Raw genomic sequence first — 13,422 nt, 5'->3', positions numbered from 1 at the left:
TTGGCACTTTGCTTGTACTGAACAAGCACAAACATAATAAAAACTACAAGATATTATCAACAACAGTTTTACAATACTTTTAATTGTTATAAGTGTCGTTTTTTGACAAAATTATTTTAAATTGATTCCAACCTTGTTCTTGCATGATCTTGTTGCTCGATTGGAACCCTGAGAGTGACATTTCGCCTCTCCATATAGGCTCTCTAGAAGAAACCCGAGCGAGAGGCGAAGACAAATAAAGAACAAAGGGTGGTCACCAACACCACCAGCAGCGTCTGTTGGAGTGAGTTAGTGATGAAATCAGGTGACACTTAAGTGATTATAACTTTTGATAGGGTTGTTAGATCCTTAATCATTTCGACTTTTTCGACTCTTTCAAATACCCTTCTATATTTTTTTTAAATTTTTTCTCTCAAAAACCCCCTGGTGGATCTAGGAGATCAAATTAAGAAGTTTCTTTACGAGTGATTTTGTAGCCTTTTCTCAGGTGAGGAATGCAGAAATGTGAAATAATGTTCATAAATGTATTAATCAATAGGAAATAGAAGTACAAACAAAAAATACTTATGCAACATTTTTCTTTTCAACCTTTTTTAAAAAAAAATAAGTTGTTTGCGTCCCTACAGGCAAAATCAAAACATGACACTCACCATGGTCCAGATGGCAACTCAATTAGGGCCCAATACCTGGAGCCTGATTATAAAGGTGCGATTTCAGCAAATTGCTAATTTTATGACATGCGTATAAAAAGCCTTAAACGTAGCCGCACTTGGTGCCATCTCTCCTCCAGTATCGGTTCAGTTACTACCAACTCAACGCTGTCGTGCTATCTTGTCGCACGTCGCTTTTTGACGTTTCGAGAAAAACGCGTTTTAATGTTTGACCTTGAATAAACAAAACATAGAGCACGCAATTTAAACAATAACAAGCTTGTTTGTTTAGTTGACCATTCTATGCATTGTTCCGAAGTTTGATTGAATTTGATTGCTAAGGTTCCCAGTTATAATAAAAAAATGTTTGCAGTAGTCGGGCTTGTACGTGTGTCAAACGCGTTCTGACCTGCAATCCAGTTGGCCAGTTGTCGCGTTTACATCAATTTTCAGGGTGTGTCAAGATAGCACGACAAGATTATATCGTAGGATTGAAATCGAACTTTGGGGATATGTGAAGGTCAAAAGGTGAGGCATGCTGCAGCTGCACAAAATGACGTTCTCAACTTAATTTGGCCCAAGATGCACGTGCGACAAGATAGCACGACAGCGACGAACTGACTTCGTTGGAGGGTTCCTAGTTTGCAAATCGATGGAGGCATTATCAAATCATGTCGCGTTTACTCCAATATAAACAACTCTCGCACACTACCGTGACACCAACAGCCCGTGAAAGATATGGGCCCATATCTTGGGCACTAAATATTGCCACTTTAATCCCAGGCCAGAATGAACAAAATCGAACCGTAATTGGTTGGCTGAAATTAGTGCAAATCGGTAGATCAGCGGTGGAGGATCTTTCAATCAATCGGGTGTGTGATTCCAGTCCAGTAGCTGGGGGAGTTTAAATTTACAATCACGTGATTGTTCGGTACAAGTTGAGTGATACAGTTGGATTGTTTTGAAGTTTTTCATTATACCCTATCGGCAGCCGTATCTAGATTAGAAAATTTCATTTCATTTCTATTTCCAATATTCTTGAAGCTCAAAATTATTTCTAGTTTGTCATATATTTGGGTGATATTTGAACTGTTTAATCTCATTGCGCTATACATCAGGATTCCCGCACAACAGGAAAGCACACAGTTATCATAATTACTGTTTACCCATACAAAGTAAATCACTGGGAAGCGGAAATTTGTCAACGCATGGTTCCAATGTATTTCACTATCAGTTGCAACGTACGAGTTGGAAGTGCAGGTCCGGTTTGAGTAAAAGTTTGCTGTTTGTCGCAGTGAATTAATCGTAGTGAGTGTCATAAATTTATCAATACAAGGTTAGGAAAAATCTTTTTTAATTCAAATTAAAACAAGTTGTTTTAATTACACCGACCAACAAAATTATAAAAAAATTATATAAAAATGAGTTTTTATCCGCAATGTTTTTGCTGTGCTATTCATAGAAATCTCACCCAAAAAAAAAACTTGTATGACCTAATGTCACCCCTGATTACGGTTTTTTGAATCGATCCCAAACAATCTGAACATGATATAAAATGCAGAAAATTTCATTTCAAATAGTTTTGTGAACTACTTAAACCTCTATTTAGATAAAAAATTTAAAGGTTTTTGAAAATATGAAAACATTGGCTAAGTCACATGAAACAAATCAAATTATCAAACCCAATATTTTCGATTGTCCACGCTCCATACTAAAAATATTTGTTTTGTATGGAAATTGTCCACAAGGAGGAGGGGGGGATCTATTATTTCAAAAATTGTGCCACGTCGTTTATGAATGGTCCAATACCTTTTTTCTAAAAAAAATATTTTCAAATAGGTTTTTCAGCGAAACTTTTCCGATTTTGGTTTGGCGTCCATGTGTTTGATATTGTTTGTAGAATCGAAAAAAATTACCAATTTGTAACCATTTTTTTGCATGATATCAACAAAATACTAAAGGAAGATCAAGTTGCTTCAAACATTTTGAAACTGTGATTTAAATTTGAGCAATTCCATGTTAAATAGGGAATCGGTTGTACCCGACCCTCTCCGATTTCAATGAAACTTTGTAAACATGTTATCCTACGCTTATATAAGCCATTTTTGTGTATATGGAGCCAGTTTAGCTCGATAATGACATTTGAGAAGGGCGTAAGGGTTTTAAATATTTTTGCATTTTGTAAATTAAATATTGTTGTATCTCTAAGCCGTTACATCGTATCAAAAAGTGGTCAAAGACAAACTTGTAGGAAATTTGAAGGGCTTTCCGAAAAAAAAACATACTGAAAGAAAACAACATTCCACTTTTATGAGATTTTTTGTTTTTTAAGTTTACTGTCCAGGTTACTAAACAACACTGAAAAAATATTATGTTTTCAGTTATGAGCTTATATCTATAATAGGATGTAACAAAAATGACTTTTTGGCGGGCATTCAAGGGTTTGTTCCGGTGGGCTTACTAAGCCCAAATCCAAAATATAAGCTTGATTGGACGTAACAGGAGCTGGCGCTCCACCCTTCAATTTTAAATGGGATTTAACCCGTAAAAAAGATTTTTTTTTAAATGTCACTTTTTGAGGAATTTCGGCCACTGAAGTGTTTATTTTCAACATCATTGGCGTGTAGGACAGATCCTTGCGCATCTTTTGGTATATATAATATGAAATTTGGAGCACCCTGGAGCTCGGTACAGGCCTTCAAAGTTTGACATTTTTTTTCGAAAAATCGCCCCCGGCAAAATCAAATAGCGTCTTGGGCGTCGCGAGGCGCATATCTTTTTTACCGAGACCGATTTTTCGAAAAAAAATGCCAAACTTTGAAGGCCTGTACCGAGCTCCAGGGTGCTCCAAATTTCAATGTTATATATACCAAAAGATGCGCAAGGATCTGGCCTACACGCCAGTGATGTTGAAAATAAACGCTTCAGTGGCCAAAATGCCTCAAAAAGTGACATCTTTAAAAAAATCTTTTTTTACGGGTTAAATCCCATTTAAAATTGAAGGGCGGAGCGCCAGCTCTTGTTACGTCCAATCAAGTTTATATTTTGGATTTGGTCTTAGTAAGCCCACCGGAACAAATCTTTGAATGCCCGCCAAAAAGACATTTTTGTTACACTCTAATCTATAAGCCCATACATCCAATTGAAATGTGGTCAAAGGCATACTTATGGTAAATTTGACGAGCTTTCCGGTAAACATATTTTTGAGACTGAAAAATCAAGTCTGGCATAAAGAAATTGCCAAAAACCATCAAAAACCTATTTTTCAAGATTTTTGTTTTTAAAACCGCTGTAACTTCACAAGGATTGGACTTAGAACAATGGTCAATATGGAGACTTTTATGTTAAATTGTCTGGAGAATCGATTCTCGTGTTCGGTTTTTGAAAATTTTGTTGTTCAGAGCACTTTTGAAAAAAAAACAGTTTCAGTAAATGATTTTTGTTTTTTTAGGTGAGTTGCTCCATCCATTTTACGTGAGTCTTTTTGTAACATCTTAGGCTTTTTTCACAAAAATTTTGAAAGGAAAAAAAACCGTGGGCTCACCTTCACATTTGACTTTTAAACTCAAAAATCAAAAAATCTCATAATAGTGGAATGTTGTTTTCTTTCAGTGTGTTTTTTTTTTCGGAAAGCCCTTCTAATTTCCTACAAGTTTGTCTTTGACCACTTTTTGATACGATGCAACGGCTTCGAGATACAGCTATATTTAAATTACGAAATACAAAAATATTTAAAACACTAAGTGTCTAAGTCTTACGCCCTTCTCAAATGTCATTATCGAGCTAAACTGGCTTATATAAGCGAAGGTAAACATGTCTACAAAGTTTCATTGAAATCGGAGAGGGTCGAGAAAAAAGTACCTAAAAAATTCCTGTTTTGGGCTGGAATTGCTCATTTATGAAAACAACCATTTTAATCAGAACTCTTGGCTCCCTTAAAAATAAAATGATAGTGTACATCTCATATAAATATGTTTTATTTTTTATTCTTGTTTATTTTTATCGATCGCGGTTTGTTATTTATTTTTCAGTTTCAATAATTCTGAAAGAGTTGAATTATTTATTCATCATTCATTTCACAAATGCGAAGAAATTCAATATGCACGCTTATTTTATTTTTACGGATTATGTTTGCCAAACTTTTCAATATAACCTTACAGTTTCCAACTTTTTCATATTGAACAAACTTTTGTTTCCGAATATAATTTCTCTTCCTTCCTTTCATCCTTCATTCCAATTTATTAATTCGAATTATCCACGCCCTCTCATTTCACGTCCCATTCATTTATTTACACCGTCAATATTCCAGGTCATTCAGCATGAAGCTACTGCTGCTGAAGAGGGGAATTCTTTGGGTGGTGGTGTTGTCTGCGCATGTCCTTGCTCAGGATTCGGCCACAGTGACCGCGCAGGACTCTCCCACCCAAAAGGAAGTACAAGCACCATCCACCCTCCAGGCGGGTAAAAGTGAAGATCCGGTCGGAAAAACTTTAGTTGTGAACTGGAAGCTGACCTGCCAACAACTCTGCGGGTAAGTTCCGAACCAACCAAAGTGGATTTGGGTGCAGAAGAAAAGTGTTTGTGGTGCGGTCCCGGGAATTCTGGTGGGGATTTTTTTTTTATTCGGGATGTCTGCCAGTGACAAATGGTGCCAAAGAACCGAGTGTGAGTGTGTCATCTTAATGGGAAAAGTTGTGCAGGAGAGGGACACTCAATGGTCCAACGGTTTTGGAAGTTGGCTGGTGGCCAAATCAGTGTGTATGGCTGGTTGGTGATGGTGTTCAGAGATGTGGTTTTTATATGATTAATGATTGTTCCTGATCCTGATGGGTCACTTTGGGAGATAAAATCATTGTGCCGGTGCTGCTAACGATGGAGTGATGTTATATTTAAATTCTGTGTAGTCGGTAAACAAATCTACTGGAATAACAAGGACTCCGTGGCGCGGTGGTAAGCGACTTTGCCTGCCGATCCCTGCCGGTTCGATTGCCGCCCATATTCTCTGACGGTGTGATTGTCTATTAAAATAATGATCGATGAAGTCTTATAAAACGAAATAGTAAACGACTAGACAATTTCGGTTTCATTACTAGCAGCATTGAAACTTACACGGACGCCCAAGCCCTCAAAAAAGACACCGAGTTGCGGCTTAGGACAAAAACAAAGGCCAGCAGCGCCAACTAAGATCCCTACACAATCCCCCTTCCTTTTCCACGCCTTGTCTTTTTTTTATCAATCCCTTCTCTACTAACCCCGAGTAAGCCTTAGTTAATCGGCTTCCCTCTCACTAACATAACACACAAGATCCTCTGTAATTACTCTTAGCTTTAAGTAAAATGTAATTACAAAAGCCGACTCGGTCCTTACCAGGTCCCAGTACCGAAAAGGAACTTATAAAAAATAATATTATGAAGAAAAAAAATAGTAAAAACGATTTGTTGTTTAGTTAACTATACCACAAACAATGTGTCACTAACGTCATGATTCGAAATCCGGACACTTAGTACCATATCAGTTTTGTTATAGCTGGCAAAAAATCATGTAATAAGTTGGAAATGTAGAAACATCATCAGGATGTAGTATAAACAGTCAGTTTCAAGAAAATACATGCAAAATAAGTCTTTTTTAACAATTTTTTATCAGAATTTTGAATTTAAAATGATTTGTTGTGCTTCGAATCCCGGACACTGATAAAAGCTGATTCGAATTCCGGACACTCGGTTTTACTTATGAATAGCACAAATTTGGACTTAAATGTTAGTGAATGGCATTCTTTAGGTCTCAAATAAGCTGTTAACATCAAAATAATCGATAGTTTATATAAACATTTGCTAGAATTTAAGGAAATCAACACCATAAATTTCTACTTTGCCTTCCCGGTGCTTCGAACGCCTATGAAATATTTCAAGTGAAATGTTTCGCATTTTTGGTAAACTTATAATTTTATTGTATTAAATTGTTTTGGCATTAACTACAGCCTTCAAACAAACTTTAAATGAAAGTTGATGTTGGAATTAATCAAATAAAACAGATTTGACATTCATAATGCGAACTTATATCCAAATAATTGTTAAAACAATATGAAGTGTCCGGGTTTCGAAGCGTCCGGGAATTCGAATCATGACGTTATATAAGGAATTATTTGTTAGGCACACTGATAACTCTACCAATCAGGATGATTTTTTTACCAGTGTTTTTCTTCGCGTTTTACAAATCCGGGAATTCCCGGTATTTCCCGGAAAAAATATTTACCGTTTCCCGGGAAATTTGACAATTTCCTGGAAATTCCCAAAATACAAACGGAAATAACATTTTCCTAACTTTATGGCACCAATGTTTTGAAATCATACAAACGACTTTTTTTTGTTATATCATTTCAAAATAAGATATTCGCCTTTTTTGTTTACCTTGACCAAATTGGATGTAAATTGAATTGATATAATTAAATTTTTCATTTTTTTTGTTCGAGAAGAATTCGTTTAAAATTATACGAAAAATAACTGTTTGAAGTTATAAATTTAAATATGAAAAAATATCGTTAAATTTCAACCACACATACACCATGCAAATTATTTCAATCTGATTAATTTATCAGGCCACATAATTATATAAATTATATAAAATCTTACCATAAATGGAATCATGAAAAATCATTTAAAAACAGCTTCATATTAACCCAAAAGAATGCAACCGCATTTCAAAAACTGGCTTCAAATATTGTAAAACTTTGAGTTTGGTTTCATGAAATAGTGTTTTAAGTTAAATAGCGCTAGAAATTAGATTTTTAAGGTAAATTGAATGATTATCTATTTATTCACAAGTTAAAACTACTTTTTCTGAAATAATAATTATATCTGCATGATATTTTTTTTCATTTCACCGTTATGGTCACTGATACAAATTTATAAACAATTTTATTGTTGTGGAGTATACATTTTCACTGTCCAAACACTTTGATTAAAAAAATACTTCTCAACAAAAAATACTAATAATATTTTTTTTTGATTTGGTGATTTTTTGACGATTTGAAAATGCTGTCTTTAATAAGAAAATTTATAATATTTTCTCAAAGTTGCATGATTTTTTACAAGCATTCAAGCCATTAATTGATCCTCACACTCATTTTGGACATTAAAGTTGCTGTTCTATACAATTCTGTTGCAAAATATTAATCAGAAACAGGATCAGAATAATTTTCGTTAAATTTCAAATTTCCCGTTTCCCGGAATTATGTAACCCCGGGAAATTGGACGCTCTACTTACAAGTAACTACATTTAACTGGTAATGAAGAATCGTTCCGATTGGTTGAGTTATGCTCGAGAACCATCGAGTTGAAGTTACCGGCCCAACTTATTTGGAGGTTTGAGCGTCCGTGTAAGTTTGAGATGCGTTGGGCGTTCCAGTGTTAAACAATCAAGGCTTTGTATAAGGCTAGTATGCAGATCGGAAGAAAAGAAGTCAAGAAACAGCTTTACGAACAGCAGAACAAAGGAGAAGGAGCGTTTTCTTGGGGCTTTTCTTCACCCTTGCTTTCGCTGCCGCTGCTGTCCATTTGATTTTTTTTCTTGACCGGTTCCTTCCGAAGTGCGTATACCGCTATAATTGGGTCTGGAACATATATAAAAATGTGTTGGCACTCCTTCGAACCTATCTTCTCAGCTGCGGTGGTTCAGTTACTCTGCCTTCTTGAAAATCATAAATGGAAAGATTAAATGCCGGAGCTAAGCACGAGAAGGTCAACCTTCTACTCACTAACAAACTACAAACAACCTTCTAACCAAACAAAATCAAGTTTTAAGGTGTAATCAAGTGACTTAAAAATCATAATTATGACTAGTAGGGGAAATTTTCATATGTTTAGCAGGTTAAGCACACGCTCCTAACTCCGTCAAATTTTCTGATTTTCACTATTTAAACAACTTTTTAAAACTAATGATAGAAACTTGTATGCTAACTTCCTATATATACTTCCTTTCGAAGCCTCAATTACTCAAGGTTTCGATTATCCCATGTTCGATTATCCTAAGGTTCGTATGGACTTCGGATAATGAAATCATTAGCAAAATTTAGTTTTTCCTATTTTTATTGCTTTTAACATAAAATTTGAGTTTTGCGACCTCATTTTAGTCAAATAAAAAAAAAACAGACTTGTTTTCATTAATGTGAAAACCAGACGTGCCTAATAAATAGCCCGCGGGCGAGTTTCGGCCTGCGACGGCTTTCGAAAATTGTACAATGACTGGCCCAGTGCTGTTCGTAAAATGCTGAATAAATGAGAATAAATTGACATTATAAGAAACATTTAATTATTAAATGTTTGGATGTCAAGCTTTTCCAAGAGAATATTTTTTCGGAATCAATTATTTGATTGAAAAATGACATAACAAAATTAAATTTTCATTTTCATTTCATTTCATTTATTTATTTCGTTGTTTAAGCAAAATTGGTGTGAAGTTACTATCCTAAGCTGAGATGTGGACTACCTTTCAACAGCTGATTAATTCAAAGTTGGGAACAGAGTTTGCGGGTGCTTAAGGAATCGAGTAAATCTACTGAAGGAAAAAAGTTACAAAATAACCTTCGAAATAGCTAATAGGAGGGGGATAGTTAGAGGAAAGGAGACGTTTCTTATTCTAGTATCACAGCTCAAGGGGACATCCGCTGCAGCAGAGGGTTGACTGAGGTTGCACACCCTAGAGAGCCTGGAGCTTATTAGAGAACGGTCATCTCAAACCAAAAGTACCAATTGCCGTTCAAGAGCCAAACGACATGTGACACCTAGTGTTGAGTAGCAGAACAGAGCGAAGAATGTCGATTGAAATTTCCGCCCTTTGAGATTATGTATGCGAATTCTGTTTTGTTAAATTCCAGCGTTCACAACAATTTTTGAGCAAAAATTCGAGCTGATACTTTGTTGACTTTTGATGCTCTATCATTTTAAACAATATTATTTTTTCAAAATTATTTTTTTTCCAAATTTTTTTATTGCGTTAATTTATAGAGGGCAAAAAGTTTACACTCGTACTACTTGAATTTTTTCTCAAAAGTTGTTCTAAGAGCTGTAAATTCAATTTTAAGTTTGCATTCCTATGTAACCGAACAGCGAAAATTTGAATCGTCATTTTTCGATGCTTTGCGCCATCTGTCGGAATTTTTGAGCTTTTAATCGCGAATCGAAGCACGAGAACTGTCAAATGGAGGTACCAATCGAGCATAAGACAAAGGATCCTTCTTGATCCAATCTGTCAGAAGCTGAAATCGTTCGCCATAAGGAACGAATAAGGAGCGTTCTTTTATTACGTAACGAATTTAGGGAAAGAAGTGGGGTTTAAATATCCCAAATTTAGCCTTACGTAATAAAAACCCGAGCCTACAGTAGTTACTAGCTTAAATTAAAATCCCTTATTTGGCTAAACTACGAAAACAAAATAATTTTTAAACATAAATGCTATGGAGCCATTTTAATAAACCAAGCGCCTCCTTAGAAGAATGAATCCAAGGGGTGGAGTAGGGTGACAATAATTAAAAAAAATCGACAACAGGGACCCCCTGGCTCAATCTTATTATTGCCTAAAAAATCAGGCCAGGGGGTATCTCTCTACTTTAGTGGAGGCGCTTGTTTTATTTTTTTTTTTGGTGGATAGAAGCTCCATTGTTCCTCCACCCGTGTGGTTCAATCGGACCGCGCAAAGGACTAACAATCCAGAGGTTGCTGGTTCGAATCTCGCGGCGGGCGGTCTCAAAATTCTTAGTGTAAATATGGGTATCCGGCGCGGTCGCTCCGTGCCGTACTCAAACACTTAGGAGCCCAGGGCGGCGAAGTCCTTGTAGTTAAAAGGAAGACACTAGTGGTTGGTACTAGCAATAGTGGCCGACAGCTAAAAAGTCAACTGGAACAACATCGTGACACAAAGACACAATATACATCACTAAGATTGTTTTAGCTTCTCTTGGTATGAATACAATAACTAAAACTTTATTCTTTTATTTCTTTTACAGTGAGGGATTCGGAGGGCCGGCTTGCGGGCTGGCCTGCCTGCAGCAAAATGCCGTCGATGAGTCCAACCGCATTAAATTAGACCGCAAATCACAAGACGCAGTTTGTCTCACGCTTTGTGAGAATGGTTTAGGTAAGTTTAATTATGAGAGTATTTTGCAAATAGCAAAACCAATTATTTTTTATCCTTCTTGTAGGCTCAAATAAGTGTAACTGCAAGCCAACTTCACCGCCTGCGATTGGCCACGATCATGCGGCCGTTTGCAAGGCGTTTTGCGGAACCACGGCCAAAGTTCAGCTCAACGGATGCGGTCCATGTGAGGAAGAAGGTCCAGTCCAAGGGACAGATCTGGTAACAGATAGTCGAACCACTCCTGCTCCGAACACGACACCGAATTGGGACGAACTTTGCCTGGTGTGGTGCAAAATGGGCGAAGGTGGGACAGTGTGCAATTGTGATTTGCCGCCTTTCATTTAGGAAAGGGGTCATTTCAAGCGATTATGTTTTGTTTGAAAGTGTTTGCTTTGTTTTTGGTAGCTATTTTTTGAACAAGTAAATCAGGAGTAACAAATCAAGACATATCGAAAGGAAATTTCAATTGTATTTTTCCTTGAAGAACGTTCAATTATGAGTTTATTTGACAAAGTTGTTAAAGATTATTGTTTAAATTAAAAAAAAAACCTAACATTAAGATGAAACAACACTGAAATCAAAGGGCTTCCAAACAAATGTCACTTCAGAGGAATATTCGTCGTAGATGTGTAGAAAAAGTGTATATTTCCTCACCGGAATGACTTTACAACAACTAGAACCTTGGTTTGAATATAGTATTTCAGTATTTGTTATTTATAAATCTTTCGCCCTACTTTCAGCTCGAAAGTTGGACGAAATTGAACTCCATTCTGATAGGGGCATCTCTATCAAGCGTCAATTTTTTAGTATAAATTCTATGATGAGAATTTTAATTAGTTTCCCCCTTAAAAGTACGACCAAACTTGGCGTCTTTCTGTTGATTGAACATCCAAACAAATGACTAATATATAAAACATGTACACACATACATTCTGCTAGATTGACAAGAATGAGCAAACTGCTGTGAAAGACAATAAATACAATAAACAGTACTTTGGCAGAAAACTCACTATATAATGCAAAAGAGAAAAGTTGATGAATATGTGCTTAACTTGCTTGAGATTATTCATATAGTATGTCATTAAAATATAAGATTGCTCTAACCATCAACAAATATCTAAAAATAAAAAAAACGAAAGAAAATCCAAGGCGATGAATGAATTCCACGATAATTTCGATTGTTCTCATCAGACATTCTAATAAACGCTAAACCCGTATCTTGATGTACTCTATGGTTATGGAAATAATACATTGTTGCGGAAAAGGAAAAATACGAGCAAACAATGAACTATATCTCTGTTATATTAAATAAAAATCAAAACAAAATTGTACACATTCAGCACAACGCTAAAAATGCAATGACATTGAGACAATAAAATGATTAATGAGTTAGTCATAGCCGTACTATTGGAAACTAAAAATTACATGTTTAGATCGTGGATTCGAATTTGTTTTATTTGAAAAATATGACTGCCCAACAGGTGTCAGACCAAAACCATTTTAAGTATATCGAGTAAGTGCCACGAATTTCATAAAAATAGTAATTTTTAAGTTTAGCATTCGATGCATTCGGCTTTTTGAACAAATCGGAATGTTTCTCTAAGCGTATCTTTCATCAACACAAATCCCGCTCAATCCATTATGTTTATGAAAATTCGTGAAAATTCACTAACCCTAAATATAAAGTGACGAAATGCCTTGCTAATCATCATCCAAAACACATACAGTTGACTCTCTGGCTGTCGATCATCTCGATATTAATATTACTCCATTGCTTCGACTCTTTCGTTCGGCTCTCGACGGTCCCTTCAATATCGACACAGAGAGAGTATTTGAGTTGCGAAAATTTCGACTCGACTTCGTTTATACTATTCGTCAACGTTGTGCCTAACAAATTTCCATGCCAAATTCACAAGGCAAATTTTGGATTGCCATTTCAGTAAAATAAATAACTGAATGCGCTTCAGTAATCATCACCTTTGCTGAATTTCGGCAATGAACAAAAACATTGCTGAATAATCCGAAACTGCATATATGTCAAACTGTCACTTACACAGAAAAAAAAATATGGTATTAATCATCAGGAAATGGTGACAGATTTTGTGTCAAAAAAATAATAATAATTTTACCCCAGAAAATGATGAATTTTCATCAGTTTTTGATAAATATTCATCAGGTTCACATTTATACACATTTTTTATGTAAAATTACTCAAAAAAGATGTCATATTCAACATACCAAATTTTCAACATTCGAAAATTCAAATATTTTTTTCATTGTAGGAGAAATATACCCACAGCAACGAAGGAAGTTGTTGTCTTCTTTTTCCAAAATTGTCATACTTACGGACCCAATCCTGCAACAACGGGATTATAAAATGAGTCAAACTTTGTGGTAAATCACTTTGTGGACAGTACATTAGGCGATGAATAAAAAATATTTCAATATTATGCGTAATTTTGAAGATACTAAAATGTCTGCAACAAAATTCTGGGTACAAAAGCTCTGGTTGATGAGCACCGTTAAGCTTAATTAGCGGTCGTGTTTGAATGATGCTGGATAATCTGGAATGTTCCATGAAATTTACTGAAACCAAGTCCACCAACGAGTAAAGCAACTTTTTGCAAACATTTCTGTATAT

At 35.6% G+C, this 13,422-nt stretch overlaps 2 protein-coding genes across 2 annotated transcripts in view; both read left to right on the top strand.

Annotated features, from left to right (window-relative positions):
- LOC120421389 (zinc finger and BTB domain-containing protein 14-like) overlaps positions 1-5,090 on the top strand; it is an 88,898-nt gene extending 83,808 nt beyond the window's left edge. Inside the window, exon 5 of the mRNA XM_039584589.2 lies at positions 4,960-5,090. The gene's annotated coding sequence lies outside the window, so the exon portion shown is untranslated. The remainder of the gene's footprint in view (positions 1-4,959) is intronic.
- On the top strand, positions 4,970-12,222 carry LOC120421393 (uncharacterized). The gene is made up of 3 exons (XM_039584594.2): positions 4,970-5,181; positions 10,651-10,781; positions 10,846-12,222. Exons 1-3 carry the CDS (start codon positions 4,970-4,972, stop codon positions 11,124-11,126), a joined length of 624 nt encoding a protein of 207 aa, XP_039440528.1. The 3' UTR covers positions 11,127-12,222.
- The last annotated feature ends 1,200 nt before the right edge of the window (positions 12,223-13,422 follow it).

This window comes from Culex pipiens, chromosome 3, assembly GCF_016801865.2.
Source record: "Culex pipiens pallens isolate TS chromosome 3, TS_CPP_V2, whole genome shotgun sequence".
Lineage (NCBI taxonomy): Eukaryota > Metazoa > Arthropoda > Insecta > Diptera > Culicidae > Culex > Culex pipiens.
The sequence above is the reverse complement of the archived record's forward strand: the minus strand, read 5'-3'. Positions and strand labels throughout refer to the sequence as shown.